Source organism: Myotis brandtii, unplaced genomic scaffold, assembly GCF_000412655.1.
Source record: "Myotis brandtii unplaced genomic scaffold, ASM41265v1 scaffold1218, whole genome shotgun sequence".
NCBI classification, from domain to species: domain Eukaryota; kingdom Metazoa; phylum Chordata; class Mammalia; order Chiroptera; family Vespertilionidae; genus Myotis; species Myotis brandtii.
In genome coordinates this window covers 280,159-300,013 of record NW_005354247.1, presented here as the reverse complement: position 1 = coordinate 300,013, position 19,855 = coordinate 280,159, and the positions used below count along the sequence as shown (strand labels likewise).

At 37.5% G+C, this 19,855-nt stretch overlaps 1 protein-coding gene across 2 annotated transcripts in view; it reads right to left on the bottom strand.

The window, feature by feature from the left end:
* The window catches only part of ARID4A (AT rich interactive domain 4A (RBP1-like)), a 62,058-nt gene that overhangs the window by 24,227 nt on the left and 17,976 nt on the right, over positions 1–19,855 (bottom strand). For both annotated transcript variants that reach the window (XM_005858761.2, XM_014533233.1), the window contains 7 exons: positions 18,523–18,602; positions 17,565–17,641; positions 16,778–16,944; positions 4,477–4,549; positions 3,384–3,478; positions 3,168–3,265; positions 2,413–2,644 (listed from right to left, as the gene is read on the bottom strand). In XM_005858761.2, coding sequence (XP_005858823.1) covers positions 2,413–2,644; positions 3,168–3,265; positions 3,384–3,478; positions 4,477–4,549; positions 16,778–16,944; positions 17,565–17,641; positions 18,523–18,602 — 822 coding nt within the window. The remainder of the gene's footprint in view (positions 1–2,412; positions 2,645–3,167; positions 3,266–3,383; positions 3,479–4,476; positions 4,550–16,777; positions 16,945–17,564; positions 17,642–18,522; positions 18,603–19,855) is intronic.

The following is a 19,855-nucleotide window of genomic DNA, read 5'->3' as shown; positions in this document are numbered from 1 at the left end:
TAAACGTTCATAGCAATGACTAGTCTTCTCTCTAGCTTGAGAAATGACAGTGACAACGTAACACCTATGTACTTCTCTTCCTCTTGAAAATAATACCTCATGTAAATTACTTATGTCCAGGACTACTATGATCCTTAGCTACAGATTACTTAAAAAAGAAAAATGTTCTTTGTTCACTACATTATCTCACTTTTAGTATTTCTTGACTACAATAAAAGTTTTTAAAGCAGTATCTAAATGTCAATGATATAAGTTAATAATAATAATGATAGTAATAATAAACCAACCCCCTAACTTATGTATGAACTTTTAAAAAGTTCTGTGGTCTCCAATTCTACTGTTTTTTAAAATGAAATTTATATTATCACTATAGTTATGTATGGCTACATTTTAAAAGGGCTGAATTGCATCAATGGCCAGAAGTGAGCTCATTTCTTTGAGTGAGTATCTGAAGAGCTCACTGGGCCTACATTGTACTTTTATGCCCCCAGCAGCTTTTACTCAGCCTCTTGTTGCATACGCAACTGAACATGAAACTGGTGAGATATTTATTTCCTAAATTCTTCTTCAAGTCAACCTCCACACACTGGCACGATTCCCCTCTACTTGGAATAAAGTGGGGATAAAAAGGCACCAATAATTTAGGGACCACTGAAATACTTTACAATTAATATCTCAGTATAACAAATATTTTCCCTAGTTCCTGACTATGTATTAAACTTCAAAGGTAGAAAGAAATTTATTTTTCTTGTCACAAAGAACTAAAATTTACATTCCACGAGGGCAGGCACTTTGTCATGCTCACTTTCATATTCTCAGAACTAGACAGGTGCCCTTTAAATATTTATATGTATGAATGAAAGTTGTTATCTACTAAAATTTAGGTCTATATACCTTTGTCCCTGAAATCCCAGTTTTATAAATCTGCTCTCTATATTCAGCTACATTAGGAGGATATTTTTACAAGCACATTTATTGCAGCTCTTCTTATAATAGTAAAAAATTGGAGAAAAATCTCGAGGAAGGAAAATTTATGGTACATCTACAATACAGGACTCATACAATATAATACAATACAATACAATACAGATGTTTTGCATAATATGAAGGTGATGGTTGTACAACAATGTGAATGTAATTAATGCCACTGAACTATACACTTAATATTGGTTATGATAAATTTTGTTATGTGTACTTACAATTTTTTAACATACATTTTTGCCACAATTTTTAAAAATTAAAAAGATGAAAAGAGACAAACCAATTTGTATGTTTCCTAAAATTCACTAGAAAATTCCATTTACTAGATGACAGTTGGAACAGACAGTTTTAGAAAATGGTTTCTGGTTAGATAAAAGAGGTGACTTCAACCTCCTCTTTCAATCAAATAAGATTTCACTGAAAAATAAGATATATTACAGTAACTGAACTTTGAGAGTATGATAAATTTTCTTTCTCCTCAATTTTAATAAATGCTATTATGTAGACATCATTCAACAATGACCAAAACAGTGGGTAACAATTTTTACAAAGGACTTACATAGTTATGGAGAGGAAGAGTAGAGTTAGAAGATACAACCAGTGTGCACATGACTAGAAAACAAGGCAGAACATGAAAAAATGGCCACAAGCACTGTACAGTGTACTATGGAGTAACACGGAGAAAAGATCCCACCTGGTTGGGAGCACAGGCGTTATAAAGAGGAGATTCATTCATGCAACAACTATTAAATAAGTCCTCACTATGTGTCAGGCACTATTCTAGATGTCTGGGAACTGTCAATGAATAGAGTAGACACTAGTCCCTGCCCTCCTGAAGTGTGATTCTAGTGCAGAGAGGGTAAAAGAAACAAGATATACTAAACAGAATAAATGTTACATATAAAAAGAGGAACGTTAGAGGGAATGTGCAATGAATATTTGGGATTGACCTTAAATGAGAATGACTTGAACAAACAAAAACAGAAAATAATAGGAGAGCCCTAACCGGTTTGGCTCAGTGGATAGAGCGTCAGCCTGCGGACTGAAGGGTCCCAGGTTCGATTCCAGTCAAGGGCATGTACCTGGGTTGCGGGCACATCCCCAGTGAGGGGTGTGTGGGAGGCAGCTGATCAATGTTTCTCTCTCATTGATGTTTCTAACTCTCTATCCCTCTCCCCTCCTCTCTGTAAAAAAATCAATAAAATATATTTTAAAAAAATCACAAAAACAACAGGAGAAATGATTTCTCAGGTAGAAGAGATAATATGTGATATATTTAGAGAAAGGTAGCTAGATTAGCCTGGCTAAAACATAACTAAATACTAGAAAATAAATTAGGTTCATTAAAATATTTTTGTATGTATCTGAAAATGTCCATAATAAAAAATGTTAAGTAATTTTTAAAATAAACCAGATAGTTTAAGTACTTACCCGTGGAGATTTTAATTCTATTTCTTCTCTTTCACTTTCACTGTTTGAATCAATATTTTCCTCGGGTTCACTCTTTACTTCTACTAAAGGCATTTCTTGGTCTAGTTTTAGAGCCTCTTCCATTGATTCGTCTAAGTCTTTTTTTTCCTCTTTTACTTTTGGTTCATGGTGGTGAATAGTTCTGAACTGGATATTTGCAGAACGGCAGTACTCTTCAAAACCATAAAGATACCTAAACAAACAGTATTTCCCTTTGATAAATCTTAGTCTTTACATTTAACTTGAATACTATATTATTAAACACACATTTTTAAAAAGTAACACTCAAACCTTTCTTTTTTTAAAGTACTTTTTCTATGTTACTAAATTATTGGTGTTTTAAGAAGAATTATAAACAGAAACATTGATCATAAAATTCCTAAAAAATATAAGCTTGTGATAACTGAACATAGCTATTGTAGTTTTGATCTGAAAGTTATTCACACAAAAGATTGAGCTCCATAACATGCACAATCATTTTAGATGATAAATGCTGCCTGCATCCCTGATTTTGGAAAGGAAATTAGGACAACACAAAAAAATGGAGCACAGCAGACTTGGTGCACTGAAATAATTTTCAATCACAAGTATCTATTAACCTAAACCTTTTTATACACTTTGTCCAACTTTAATATTCTTATTTAATTGTTAACCAAATAAATGGAAAATATTCCCTGTAACTATGTATTCTTTGATGAATACACAATACTACTTACTTTCGATATGCAGTTTTTACATTGTAGGAAGCAGCTGAATTCAAAATAGGAATGCCAAGGTCCATATAAATTTGCTTCCATACAGCACCACTATCAATCTGGAAAATTAAGTTTTTATTTGTTAACATTTGCAAAGGGAGATCATCTTTACTTACCTAAAGTACATATAACAGTGAAACATTAGATAATTTAACTTTTCATCACTTCCTTACTTACATTGTCACATCCACCCTGATGATAAACCAGTCTAAAGAGTTTGAAGAGATTGAGATCTTTATAGCCCAAAACAGGTGGTTTGTTGATTGGAGTACCTATTTTTTTATAGAGGGTAGAAATAATGTTTAATCAAATGGAAAAAAACTAAGCTAAAAAAAGCTATCAATTTCTAATTTCTCAAATTTCATTAATCAGTGAATATATTTAAAAACCTTAATCTTTTAAGTTATATAAGACAACACAAAATATTCAGTATATTCTTGTGGTAGTCCTTAGATTTACCTCCACAAATAATAAAATCACCTCTCTAACTACCACTGAATTGGGTAAAACTAAATTAACCTTAGGACTACAAGGTGGAAAATCACCTCTCTAACTACCACTGAATTGGGTAAAACGTAAAACTAAATTAACCTTAGGACTACAAGGTGTAGCCAATAGTGTTGTTGGTTCAAAAAGCCTGGGCAAGAATACACACAATGCAAAGGGTACATTTTATGCCATGGTTCCATTTTCTCTATTTTAACACAAATGTTAAGACTATTAGCAGTAATCTCAAGGACGTGCCACAGGGGATGTGCAGGACAATTTATCTAAGGGTTTCTCAGAACTAATGTAATGTCAAGAAGTATGATGATTTCTGAGGGTTCTATTTCTTCTAACTCTAAAGCTTTCATTTTTTTCTAACTTCTAAATAGAAATCCTATTCTATTAGATAGGAACTGTTCTCCTATTATGTTTAATTTGTTGAGACCAAGGATCAGGCTAGTTTACTTGCCACAAAGACAGTATTAGTTAATTAATGGTATGTAGATTAACATTATGACTGTTCACTTTCTATTACTGAAATATTATATGTTTTGGTTTTACAAGTCCCAAGGAAACTAAATTTAATTGTACCCAAACTATTTTTCTATATAGTTCTGGTCAAAATAGATATGAACATTATTTTTATTCCAAGTACTTAATTACTTTCAGGTATTACTTTAAATCCAAATCCATATACCCATAATTCTAAGAAAAACAATGCATAAACCTAGAATCTAAAAGTGTAAAAGAAATGACTACTTTCAATGAATGAGCATGAAAGTACCTCTGTCTTCCATAAACTTATAAAGCTGTTGGAGGAAGTTGTCCCTCTCTTCAGGATCAAGTTCTTCCTCAGGCTGTAAAGGTAAAATATACAAATATGTAGAACAATGAGTAGGATGAGATACATTACTTCTTTTCTTGTTGTTTTGTGAACTTAATGTAAGGGGATAAAATTTTAATGAAGCTGGAAATACGAATTTCCTCAAAATCCTACAATGCCAGATTTTAAGTCATATTTTGATAGAGCTGATTTGATGCAACTGTCAAAATATCATTATCTACCCCCCCCCCCAAAAAAAAATTTAATTTAAAAAATATCAATCTCTACCCTTATCACTCTAACCCTATCCTTGAGTATCACCATAAGGACTAAGATTAGCCAGGAGAAAAGGGCTCAATAATGAAATGGGCTGAGAGTGTTTTCATCTCACTTGTTTTTGTTTTTTTTAATCCATTAAAATACCATGTGGCCTGTACAAATATATTGATAGATGACCACACTGATGACGAATGTATTTATTATAAAAACAACCACACACAAAAATTGAAATTTTGTTATTGTTGAATGAATATAACCCAAAGGTTGCAAAGTCACACGGCAAAATTTTTTTGTTTGGAAGTATCGTATTTGAAAAAACTTTAAATGCCTTGCCCTGGTCAGGTGGCTCAGTTGATTGGAGCATCGTCCTATGCAACAAAAGGTCTCGGTTCCATCATCCATCGGGACGCTTACAGAAGGCAACAGATTGATGTTTCTCTTTCATATCCATGTTTCTCTCTCTCTCTCTCCCTCTCTCTCTCTCATCAATAAAAACATATTCTTAGGTGATAAAAACATAATTTTAAGCCTTTAAATGAGTCATATAAATTCTGTTTGCCCCAGACTCTACCATCCCCTCTTTTATCACACTAGCCTGCTTTTCTCATTTGCCTGGCATCTGTATTGACTTTGCAACCCTGAAAATAAGACAATAAAAATTTTCTTATGAAAGAAAACTAGATAAATTGCTCATTTATTGGGAGATGGGGTAGAGGAACGAATGGAAACATTCATGTAAAAGCAACTATTTCTACAAATACCTATTTAAGTGTGACTTTTTACTAATTATATAAATTAATGATGTTATCCTATGCAGCCTAGGTTTTTGGCTCTAGTAAAACAACTGGTTATGGGTTTCAATAGAATATTCCCTTTTCAGATAGGCTACTTGTAAACTAATATTTGGGAACATTCTTATTTAAAATTCATTCATAATGATTTATAAATTGGGTACTTCCAGTTTTATCAAATATAAAGAAACTTTAGTCAAAATTCTACTAAGCCTCAAAAATTAGCAATTTACATAGTTAATAGGAGTCATTACTAAATGCTCAAATCAACAATGGCAGTTCTTAATATAATACTGTATGTCAACTATAATTGAAAGATAAATTTTTGTTTTGTTTTGTTAATCCTCACCTGAGGATATTTTTTCCATTTTTTTTTTTTTTAAAGAGAGTGGGAGGGAGGGGAAGAGAGAAACATTGATGTGAGAGAGACACATTGATTGGTTGCCTCCCACACATGCCCAGATGGGGCCAGGAATCGAAACTGCATGTACACAGGTACATGCCCTTGACCAGGAAGTGAAACTGCAACGCAACCCTTTGGTACTTGGGCTGATACTCTATCCATTGAGCAACACCAGCCAGGGTGAAAAGTAAATTTTACAAAAGAAACATATATACAAAAAAAAAGTGTTCTTTTCCCCATGTGAATTAAAACATCTTGCTTTTGCAAGGTAATTAATACAACTGCCTATCAGGGAAAACACTTTGTCTAACACTGTGCTGTACACCTGAAACTAATACAAAATAATACTGAATGTTAACTGTAATGGGGGCAGAAAAAACCTTCCAATGAGTTAACTCAAGGAAAAAAGGAATCTAGTAGCTCAAGAATCATTTCATATGTTAATTTTAAGGACTTGCAGTATGGGGGGAAAACAAAAACACGTTATGCCATACTGGCTCTATGCTTTGCTTGGGCCTTGTAATCTCCTCAGGCTAACAACTCATTTCCAGTATTTAGGATCATACAGAATTTAAATAAGACCATCTTATCTATATATATAAAACCCTAATATGCAAATAGACTGAACAGCGGAATAACCGAATAACCGGTCGCTATGACATACGCTGATCACCAGGGGGCATGCGTGGAACATGGTGGGCATCGGCAGAGTGTGAAACAAGGTGGGTGTCGGCTGTGGCGGGATGGTGGAGCCAGGGGAGCCAGACCAAGGCGGGGTGCCAGTTGCTGTCATCGGGGTGAGCCTCTGGTGGTTACTGAAAATTCTTTGCTCCCATGCACCACGGTCTCACCTGGTGCTCATACCCGCAGCCAGCGCTGGAGCTGCCGCTTGCACCTGCTGCTGGCACCCAGCGCCAGCCCTGATTGCTTGGCTGCCAGCCCTGATTGCCCCTCAGGGCTTTCTCCACCTCCTCCTGCTCCTGAGGGGTGATCGGGGCAGCAACCGCCACTTGCACCTGCTGCTGGCACGGGTCCCAATCGCTCTGTGCCATCAGCGGGTACAAGCGGGGCTGGCACTGTCAGCGCGTGGGAGCGGAGGCAGCAGGAGCAGGTTGCCAGCAGACAGGGAACCAGGGGCCATGGCAGGAGGGGCTGGGTGGGGACATGGAGGATGGGCCGAGACTCGCCCCTGTGCCCACCGCAGCCTTGCAACCCACAGTTTCTTTAAAGGTGCACAAATTCATGCACTGGGCCCCTAGTCCAGCATATGTAAAAGCAATTTTTTAAAAAGGCACTAATTTGAAATCAAAGTTTCTTACAAAACAAGTAAACAAAACAAAGCCATCAATTGCAGATTAGGTATTTATTAAGGTTGTATCAACCATTTCATAAATTCTTAATTATTGAGAATACCAGAGACCCAGTGCATGAAATTCATGCATGGGAGCGGGGGCCCTTCAGCCCAGCCTGCACGCTCTTGCAATCCGGGACCCCTCGGGGGATGTCCGACTGCCGGTTTAGGCCCGCTTGATCAGGCCTAAACCGGCAGTCGGATATCCCTCTCGCAATCTGGGATTGCTGGCTCCTAACCGCTCGCCTGCCCGACTCACCCCTAACCACTCTACTTACCTGCCTGATCACCACTAACCACTCTGCCTGCCTGATCGCCACTAACTGCTCACCTGCCTGCCTGATCACCCCTAACCACTCTGCCTGCCTGCCTGACTGATCGCCCCTAACCGCCTTTGCCTTGGCACCGCTGCCGCAGCTTCGTCCGGAAGGTCATTCAGCTGTCCAATCTAATTAGCATATTATGCTTTTATTATTATAGATAGAAATTTTTTTTAGCCCTAGCCGGTTTGGCTCAGTGGATAGAGCATTGACCTGTGGACTGAAGGGTTTCAGGGTCAATCCGAACAAGGGCATGTACCTCAACTGCAGGCTTGATCCCTGGCCCTGATCAGGGCGCAAGCAGGAGACAATCGCTGTGTCTCTCTCACATCGATGTTTCTCTCTCTCTGTCTCTCCCACTCCCATCCACTCTCAATGGAAAAATATCCTTGGGTGAGGATTGATAAAACAAAAATAAGAATATTTGTATTTTAAAACTATAGGCCCAGTGCACGGATTTGTGCACGGGAGTGCGGGGTTTCCTCAGCCTGGCTTGCGCCCTCTTGCAATCCAGGACCCCTCAAGGGATGTCTGACTGCCGGTTTATCCCTAACCACTCTGCCTGCCTGCCTGTCCTGCGGTGATTGGGCCTGAACCAGCAGTTGGACATCCCCCGAGGGATGTAGCAGTGTGCCAAGTGCTAGATGGCTAGGGAGGAGCCCAAGCAGGGGCGGGTGCCGTGCCACTCGCGCTCATCCCGGCCCGCTGCACTTGCTGCCACTGCTGCTCGGTAGCGCTGCTGCGGAGTTGGGAGAGGCTCCCACCACTGCAGCTGCGCTCGCCAGCTGTGAGCCCGGCTTCTGGCTGAGTAGCACTCCCCCTGTGGGAGCACACTGACCACCAGGGGGCAACTCCTGCGTTGAGCATCTGCCCCCTGGTGGTCAGTGCATGTCATAGTGACTGGTCGTGCCGGTCATTTGGTTGTAACGGTCACTTAGGCACATGCGCATGCGTGTGCGCGCGCACACACACACAAGAGGCTCAGTGCACAAAATTCATACACTGGTGGGTGGGGGAGGTTCCTCAGCCCAGCCTGTGCCCTTTAGCAGTTCGGGACATCCCTCTCACAGTCCAGGACCCCTTGCTCCTTACCGCCCACCTGCTCACTGCTCCTTACTGCTCAGCTTGCTGCTCCTTAGCACTACCACAGAGGTGGGAGAGGCTCCCGCCACCGCCGCTGCGCTCACCAGCCGTAAGCCCGGCTTCTGGCTGAGCGATGCTCCCCCTGTGGGAGCACACTGACCACCAAGGGGCAGCTCCTGTGTTAAGTGTCTGCCCTCTGGTGGTCAGCGTGCATCATAGCGACAGGTCATTCTGGTCGTTCCGCCATAACGGTCGCTTAGGCTTTTATTATATAGATATATAGAAGGTATGTTTTTATTGATTTGAGAGAGAGAGAAGGGGAGAGGAAGAGAGAAACACTGATGAGAGAGAAAAATCAACATCGATCTGCTGCCTCCTGCATGCCCCCTGCTTGGGAAGGAGCCTGCAATCCAAGCATGTGCCCTGACCTGGAATTGAACAGTGACTTCCTAGTGCATAAGTCGACACTCAACCACTGAGCCACACCAGCTGGGCAATAACATAGTTTTATAGGTAAAAATTAGTGAATTAAATACATATGATTTAAAAGTCAGTGGATGTCAACATCCAAAGTGTATTAAGTTCCATAAGAATCCATGGCCATAAACTTTTAGGTACAATTATCAGGTGTAAAAACAAGATGTAAATGAATAATTTTACTTACAAACAAATGCCTGCTTGAAATGAAATTTACTTTCCACACAAAGAAGATGAAGCTATAAACAAAGTTTTAAAGTTACCTGTCTTTGCAAAAATTAAAATTGCTTATTCTCTTACAATAAGCAATTTGCCCCAATCTGTTTTTGAAATTAGCTGTGTTGTTAGTCACCTTGAAGTAGACTACATATGCTAGGAAGCATCTCGAACTAGAAGAATCTGCCTTCATGGCTTTTGCTTGGGGGCTCATATTTGCTATAGCATCTCTCTCCTCGTTGGTAGGGGTTTTAGAGTAGGAGAGGGTTGTAATGATGGGAGGTAGAGAGTCCACCAGACTACTGATGAGCCCTCTTCTCTTCATTCAGTCAAACATGTGAAGAGTAATTATGCTCCCAGTAAAATGGCAGGGAAGGGGGTTAAGGATATAGAAGAGACATGGCCATGATCATCATTCCAAGAAATTTACAATTTCAGTTGGCATCAGTATATACTACTGAATATTACAGATAGTTGTGTTATCTATTTATCTACAATACTAGATGATGAATTTTCTAGATTATGAAGATTTTCTGTATCTTCAAATTCAGTTCAAACATCTATTGATGGTTACCATGAGTCAGGGAATACACAAAAGTACTGTGACTAGGTAAGAAAACAGGCTACCTTCTACTTTGCCCCTGAGTCTGGCAAGGAGTGTCAAAATGTAAAAAAAAATCAATTCAATACAATGTGATATATGTTGTAAAATATGTAAAGGAATACATGAGGGGATGAATGATTCTGCTGGGGATGGACTGATGGTGGTAACATTAGGAAAAGCCTCCAAATGTGAAGAGCAGACAGCCCAGGAGCCAGAGGCAAACAGCATAAACCCGAGGCAGGCAAAGGCAGACTGTGATTAGGAAAAGACTTTGTGATGATATATGCTAGAGAATCAGAACTGCATACTCTGGGTAGCTGTGAGGTCTGAGAGAGCTAAACAGGAATTAGGTCACATTTGTGTTTTTAAAAGTTCTTTGCCAAGAATGAGTTTGATGACTGGAAGGGAAAGGCAAGCTAATATAGCAGTCCACAAGGAGGAGGATCAATGCTGAATTAGTCTTGCCACCTGATGATGGAAAGGTGACCCCTCCCGTGAAGGAAAGAGAGAGGAATACATACTGATATTTTTTTAGTTTAAGTCTAAGTTAAGTTACTCATAGTGGTAGTCCTCAAAGTTCCAACACATTGTAAATGATCAGTAAGTTGTATGATGCTACAAACATGCCTATTTTACCCACAATTTATCACCAGTGACTGACATTTAGGTTAGACACTTTATTGTTATATGAATGAAAATGACATCTGTGAAAATGAACTGAGGAGGAGATTTTCTTCAATTGTTCCACATTCACTGAGTTTCAGGGCTAACATTAATGATAATATAAATGTAACAGGAGTCAGAGAATAGAGAGAAAAACAAGAATGGCTGAGGATGTTAAGTCACAGGTGGTTGTGGCATAAATCACTTGCTAGTATTTACTTCATTCTTTTCCCAAATACATTAATAACAATAATGAATGATCATTCACTCACAAAAGGCACAAATTCTAGTGAAGGATGAACTTTCAGCATTTTCTTGGAATGGGAGATGAACACATTTTGTTATTTATTTTTTAATAATACCTTGTTTTTGCTGAGCTATTAACTTACTTAGCTAGTAACTCTACTCTTCAGAACACAAATTAGGAAGGTGAACAGAAAGTGTCCAAATTGTCCAAATACTTTAGTAAAAGATGATACACTTTACACAAAGCCCCTCAGACAGATATAACTTATACACAGTTCTACTGAGTGGGTCAGGGTAGTTTCTTAGCACATAACAGATTAGGGAAGGATATAGTTGAACTTGATCTTTGTAGTTTCCCTGTGCTGTATATTTTATGTGAAGTACACATCTTTTGTTGATGGATACCTCACCTCTCATGAACCCCTACAGCTATCCTTAATAAGTTATTAAATGATTATACAACACCCTCCTCCTTTTTTGTTTTTGTATTCTAGTACACTATGCTTATTTCTCAATACCAAAATACTGTTTCTGTGAATTAACGTTATTTTGGACAACAGTAGCTTTGTTTACCCTTCATGCTGCTGTCTACAGCACCTCTTCTGCTTCTCTCTATTAGCTCCCCTTCTCACCCCACCCCTGAAACTCCATCACACATTCTCTCAACTTCTCAGTTCTTATAACCCCTTAATCTCTCTGTCATGCCCCACTACTTAAAAAAAAAAAAGAGGCTGAGCTTGGATTCCTCAAGTGGGCAAATCCCTCTGTTAGGGAAATGAGGATATTAAGACAACACCCTAAAAGCTCCACTCTGGGGAGCTAAGCACGGCAAGAAGTACAGCTCTGAGGACACCTGTGGGCTGGAAGAGTAACATAAAAGCAACGGTAATACCAGTAGCTGCTTGCTTTTTTGAATACATTTTAAATTTGAAACATGAAATAACCTCACTGATTTTTTTTTTAATGTTTTTTGAAATTTGAAACATGAAATAACCTCACTGATTTTTTTTTAATGTTTTTTGTTGTTGTTGTTAGTATGTTTTTATTGCTTTCAGAGAGGAAGGGAGAGGGAGAGAGATAGAAACATTAATGAAGAGGGAGAATCACTGATTGGCTACCTCCTGCACGCCCCACATTGGGGATCAAGCCCGCAACCCGGGCATGTGCCCTTGACCAGAATCGAACCCGGGACCCTTCAGTCCGCAGGCCGACGCTCTATCCACTGATGATGTTGGAGCATCATCCCATACGCCAAAAGGTTGGAGGTTTAATCCCCAGTGGGGGTGTGTATGGAAGGAAGCTAATGGATGTTTTTCTCTCACATCGATGTTTGTTTTTCTCTCTCTTTTCTCCCCCCTCTCTCTAAAAATCAATAAACATAATCTCAGGTGAGGATAAAAAACAAAAGGAAATCTATTATGAGATACCTATCCCATGTTTCCTTCCAAGTGAACTTTTAGAACCTTACAACAAATCTTACAACACTTTGTTTCAAATAGAAATATGTTAGGATAATTGCGTAGCCCACATTCATTCATTTATTCACAAGCTATTAAATGAAGGTTTACTCTGTGCCAAGCTCTGTGTTGCTAGATGGTGGATGTTTATATTGGTGGGAAAAGGGAACAAAACAAAACCTTAACAACCACTGCTTTCACAGACCTTAAATCTCTAGAGGAAGAGAGAAAATATTCTTAAAACTCTGTGAAAACGCCTGTCATCTAAGTTTGCTCAGTCATAAAAAAATCCTGTTGTGAGGAGTAAATAAACAATCTTACTTTAAAAATCACTAAGTCTCCAAGAATAAACTGAGAACTTTAAAGTACTTTCAGATTTCCATGAATAAAAAATTCCAGCACTTACGATTTTATAATAGCGGAATATAATTCTAGGCATTAAATGTAACAGTGATCCCTAGATAATGCAAAGATCAGAGAAATGGATATCGATACTTCTAAACAAAAATGAACATTTCTTATAAAGATTCACAAAATTCTAATTTCTTCTAAATAATCACCTATTTACTTTATCCTTAGAAAACTCTCCTATATTCATCCAAAGTGAATATAAGTCAGGAGTAAATGAATAATTGACATCATTACTTTATGTTTACATGGACTTTCAAGCAATTTCAAAGCTCAAAAGGAAATTCAGTAATATATTTTTTAATATAAAACTTTCTTAACAAAAGACATTTAAGTAATACCCTCAAAAATATTCTCCATTTACCAGTGAGTTAAAATTTAAAGCCATCAAGATATATATCATCTACTTCCTGTCAAACTCTCAAGTCTTTTTCCACCCAGTAATAGTATAAAATATATTTCTCGTACTGGAATCCTAAACTACCAATGCTTAGGAATTCAAATAATTTTAAGTAAAAAGATGCTTCTCCATGGTAAAGCCATGGAATCTCAAATCTCCTTATCAAGGCTATATTAGGACACTCAAAGCATGAAATATAAAAACAATGCCCACTGCCCATGAACACTGCAGAAATATCTAACACTTGTATGATTCTACTGCATAAAATTCACAAACACCAAATGAGAGGCTAAAGTATTATTGTACTGGTTTACAGAATGTCATAAAAGATCTTTCTGACCACTGGAAAGCAACATTAAATCTTCATAAAAAGCATAGCATAATTACATTTCGGGAAAAATATGATGTGTAATGTAATACAACAGCTTAGCCTCACTTATGTAGTAAAGGCCTGTAATGACTAAGCCAGGTAGGCCCTGGCTTATCAGATTTTAATTCATTTTACAGCATACCCATTTTTCCCCCTTTGCTATATATAGATTCACCTGCTTTTCAGTTTATCAATATACTAATTTTTTTAAATTACTGTTCTAGACAAGTTAGAATGATTCAGCAACTAAATCTTAAATCCAAGAGCAAAAATGCAGCTGATTTTTTTCTAAAGCAATCAAAATCTCACTCAAGAAAATCTGCCTGTATAGCCAGAGAAAAAGAGGAATTAGTTTCTATCAACGAATTCAATAAAGTATGTTATGAAAATGACCATTTGAAAAATAATTTAAAATGATAATCATATGAATCAGTGCCTACATTTTGATTTTGCTTTCATTTTTTAGTACATGAAAAGCATCTTGGTTCACTTAATTTTAGCAGGTTCATAATTTAAATAATACATTATAAGAAGATGCTAGCCTTACAAAAGTCCTTACCTTTTTTAGTTTCTTATTACCTGCAAACAATAGGTAACAGAGCTTGCCTCTGCTCGTCATTCTTTTTCACTAATATTTACTCATGGCTTGAATAAAACATTATGATTTTTATGAAATTAATAGCTGTAATAAGAGCACTATTTACTATTTTAAAGCTATCCTCTCCAATCTTACTACAGAGCTCTTTTTTCCCCTCTTTGTTTAAAATTTCAGGGTATTTGGGGGGTGGGGGGGATAGGGAAAATGCACTCTGAAAAGAACACCAATTAAAAGTACTAGCAAAAATAGACTTATCTTTTTTCAATAATTGGCAATACAAGATGCTAACCTAATGTTATAATTTAGAAAAAATACCAAAACCAGACTGCAACAGTTCACACCCTGAAAATGTGGCCTATTTATCCTGAAAACATAGAATCTATAAATACAGATAAAATACAAAAATCACATTTAATATTTACACTTTAAATCCTGAATTCTGCCAAACTGTCTCTTCATTTTCATTTCAAAATCTATTTTATGTTTCAGAAAGATAGCCTTCGTCCTCTGATGTTCTAAAAATAGACTCTTACTGTCTCTTTTACAAAAAACAATTATGCTCGGTTACGGTCCTACCATATCAGCCACATCACTAATAGCTAAAATTCCTATTTAACCTCATTTTTGGCAATAAAAATGGTAACTAAATATAAAAAAAAAATCTTACCTATATGCTGCATTTTCTTTCAAATGCAGTATGGTTAGATTCCCCTTCTACTTAATCAGTACAGTGTCTGAACATTTTTCAGTCTGACTTGCAAATATTTGCTTTCCCTCTTAGGGCATAGCATCCGCAGGGTTATACAGCACTACTTACATTCTCTTCCACATAAAATCAGACATTACATGAAAGGAAAAGAAAGACAGCCCATTTCAAAGCATCTGGCAAACCTCCATTGGCAACCTGCCAAGCCTCTGCTAAACCTTCCTGTCTTTCCGAGCATGCTCACTTAAAACCAACAGCATGTTACTATGGCAACTCTGTAGGCAGCCTCTAAGTATGAACCGCCATTCTGATTTCAGAGTGCAAAACACCAAATACTGCAGGGGAAGTAAAAGGAGAGAAATGCTGTATGCCCTTCACCACATACAAGTATACTAATTTTATTTCATAAATTCATATTTGTAAATGCAAAACAGAAATAAGCATTCCACATTTTTCAAACAAATATTTTTCATGCTCAAAGAGGAAGATCTTCCTTTTCAGTAAACTCATTCTCTTTGTCTATCCCAAAACTCCTTTACCTCATAACAACCAAAAATACACTGGACAATTTATCCCATTTGACAAAACACTGCTGAATAAATAGACAACAATATTCATGTAAATAATTATGTGGAATTCCATGAATGATTTCCTACAATTATATACTCCTAAATGACATATTAATATTACAAAGAAAGCCATCAGCACTTCAAAAATATAATCTAAATCTTTTCTATGACTGAACAAACTGCCAAATGAAATTTTCTTTCAGTTTGGATAGAATTTTTTTATGCCCATTATCCTTGAAATACTGTTAAATGTCTGGAAGAGGTCATGTTTTCGAAGTTAAGACAGACCAGACATAGGTTCAAATCCTTGTTCTCTACATTTAACCTGGGTCACCTTGAAAAGTTATTTAACTTCATGACCCTCACTTTTCTCACCTTTAAAGTAGGATAACACCAGTTACTCCACATAGCAAACATTTAAATGAGTTAACACATGTAACTCCTACACACATTTCTTTACTCCTTGGTTGTTTGGGAAAGGTAGTAAAATAAAATAAAAAAGTTTGCCCTTGATTTACCTGAAGAGTTCTTCTTTGTAACCTCTTACTGTGTAAAAATTAGTCCTGATTTGCCCACTAAGCTAGAAGCCAAAAAACAAACAAACAAATCCTCTCTCCCAAATCAAGTTGAACCAGAGGAAGACAGAAACAAGTAAGAGATATTCTAAACCGGGGTGGTGAATGTCGGGCCCACAGGCTGTATAAGGCCGTTGAAATCACTTGGTCTGGCCCTGCCAAGGCATTAGGGGTGAGTTAATTAAATGTCTGACCAAATATAGCAGGCTAATTTTTAAACTGATAATTCTGTATGGCCTGCAAATGATATTATAACTACCCAAATGACCCTTGGCAGAAAAAAGGTTCCCTAATCCTGCTCTACAAAAGTATAACTTTTACTAGAGTATCCTACATAATAAAAGCCTAATATGCAAATCGATGTGCACTGACACCAGGGGGCAGACTCTCAACGCAGGTGGTCAGTGTGCTCCCACAGGGGGAAGCCCGGCTCATGGTTGGCGAGCACAGCAGTGGTGGCAGGAGCCTCTCTGCCTCTGCTGCAGGCGGGTGGTAAGGAGCCAAGGGTCCCGGATTGTGAGAGCCCCAGGCTGTGAGAGGGATGTCTGACTGCCAACTTAGGCCCGATCCCCATAGGGATCGGGCCTAAACTGTCAGGTTGGCAGGTGGACATCCCCCAAGGGGTCCCAGACTGTGAGAGGGTACAGGCCGGGCTGAGGAACCCTCCCCCCATCAGTGAACTAATCTCATGCACCAGGCCTCTATATTAAAATGTTTTTATGTTACATATATAAAATTTCACCTACCACCTCTTCTTCTTCCTTTTTGACCTCCTTTTCCTTCTCTTCCTCATTTTCTTCAGGGGGGCCATCTTCATCATCACTGCTAGATGACTCAAGGATTTCACTTATATCCATTTTCCAATTATCAGGAACAACTCTAGTTTTTAAGAAGATGCTTGCTTTCTGTAGCCCTAAGATTTAAAACACACTTCAGCAGTTGTTATGGAATCAGCATAACATGACTGAAAGGCATAACATTCAGTCAAAAGATCTGGGTTCAAATTCAACTGTCACTTATAAAACAACACAATACAGTCCTAGCCGGTTTGACTCAGTGGATAGAGAATCGGCCTGCAGACTGACGAGTCCCAGGTTTGATTCCAGTCAAGGGCACATGCCTGGGCTGCGGGCTCCATCCCCAATAGGGGGTGTGCAGCTGATCAATGATTCTCTCTCATTATTGATGTTTCTATCTTTCTCTCTCCCTCTCTGAAATCAATAAACACACACACACACACAAAATAATACAATACATTCGAACACTTTTTGTAAGTTACAATGTCATGTTAATGTTTATTACTCTAGAAAATACTGTTAGAAATCTTAATGGTAAAATATGAAAAGTAATCCTCATCTAAAAAATTATAAATCAAATGTTCTTTCTAGACATTTAAAAATAGCCATCAAATAAGAGTGGATATCAACTTTAGACAGTTAAAATGGCACCAGAGAATAGTCTGTCTTGCTTTAGTCAGTATTCGCCATTTACAGCCACATCATGAAATAATGCATTGATTCATCCTTATCTTACCTGGTTTAGCAGAGAGCTCAGATTCAGGCAGATTGAGAATGTCCACTTCCTTGATATCCTTTCTTGCTATAGAATAACTAATTATAGAAAAGAAGAAAAGGGAGGGAACCATTATTAAATAAAAATCATCATTTAAATAGTCCTTGTTAACACACAGAAAAATATAAACCTTAAAACCATAAGTATTTTGCACATAAAATGTTTTTAAAAGATCGTATATATCCTAATCCTTAATAAAGATTAAGAGGTAATATATGCAAAGCTGGTGTCTTAATTCTGATGATTCACATACTCAAAGTATATTAATGAGAGCCTCACATTTGTAATATTTCAATCTATGCAACTCTCCTACACACAGCATGGGGTACTTTATATCAGCATGATGTTTTTCTTATGGAAGACAAAAATGTCTATGTTGATCTCCATTGTTTCTTAAACTTACTGTTTGGTTTAGTAAAAAGAAATGTAATAGAAGATAGTATTAAAATATGTTTATCATTGTAAGATATATTATGGCACTAAATTTTTCAGAGGATTATAACATATTTTTCTTAATTTTACATCTTTTTATGGAAACAAAGCAAAGCTGAAGAAAAGTTTCTAAAAATCTGACTTTTAATCAGAAAAAAAGTCAAGATAATATTCTGGTAATATAAATTTTATTTAAAGAATATTTCATAGTTCATAACATGTAATAGTACATAGAAATTACAGAATTTTTACAATTAAAGAGAAAATCAATATCATGCTGTATTTAAAAAACTATTTACTATTATTCTCACATATTGTTGTTCAGGTTTTAAAGTTTTTAAGTAAAAAATAACCTACATTACGAAGTCAAAACATAAGTAAAAATTCAGTTCATGAAGTGATTAAACTTTTTAAAAAAACTTTTCTATCACTGTGATTTTATTTATTTTTCTCCCAATGTAACACTATGAAGTGATTCATTACTCACAATTTAGAATCGATAAATGATCGAACTAAACACTGGTCTTTTCTCACTGTGATGTCATCATTACAACTGGGAGATATTACCTAAAATAAAAAATAATACATTGATTCCTATTATCCTTGCTCAAAAACAGAATATATTCTTAAGTGGATTATCTGTAACAATAGGTCGCCTTCCAGACGACCTTCCAGACGAAGCTGAGGCTGTGAGGGAAGCCCGGGTCCTGGATGCCTGCTGGTGGCTGGAGGGAAGCTCAGTTCCCGGGTGCTTGCCAGCAGCCAGAGGGAAGCCTGGGTCCCGGGTGCTAGAGGGAAGCTGATGCTGGCAGCCAGGGGAAGGAAGGCCTACTCTTGCACGGATTTCGTGCATTGGGCTTCTAGTATTTTATAAGAAAGAGCTTCATTATCAATACCTTCCATTATTAATTACTTATAAAAGAAGATAACCTTATAATTTTTCTTTAGCATATTAGTTTTCTAGGTATTTTACTTATCTAGTCATCCATATATATAAAAGCCTAAGCGACCAACCAGTAGCTATGATGCGCACTGACCACCAGGGGGCAGACGCTCAACACAGGAGCTGCCAAGCGACAGCAACTTTGCAGAGTGCCCTCTCACATTCTGGGACCCTTCGAGGGATGTCGGACTGCCAGTTTTGGCCCGATCCCTGCAGGCTAGGCAAAGGGACCCCACCTGCCAGAGGGACTCAGCAGATGCCCTTCAAGCCCCAGCGCCGCCTCAGGTGCTGTTGGCCAGGGAGGGACTGCAGGAGGTTGGCTCCAGGGCTTGTCTGGCCCATCTCGCCCAGTCCTGCCCCTGCCAGCCACCTTCTAATTAATTTACTTTCAATGTAACCAGGCCTCTAGTTAGATTATAAAATGATAATTAATGAAATATAAATTACAATGTGACCACCAAAATATTTAAAAATATTAGGACTTACTCTAAGCTAAATAATAACTCAGTTATTGAATTAACAAATTATGTATGATATATGATGAACATTTGGCATATTATAATTTTTAAAAACATACTTGAATCAGGATCTATTTTGAAATAAACACCTATCTAAATTCCCTTTCTTACCAGGGCATGTACAGCTTTTAGTAATTAACTCAAATCTGAGAAAATCTGAGTAAAGAACTTTTTAATTTCTTAAAAAATAACAAATGTAAATAACTAGTCTCTGTATACTTTATAGAATTTAATATTTTTTTAAATATTAAACCCTACCAATAAATTACTGACATGTACCTGCTCATTATTACCCCTAACTAGCCCCTCTCCTATAATCTAGCACTATCCACAAAACTTTGTTCAATGATGAAAATCTT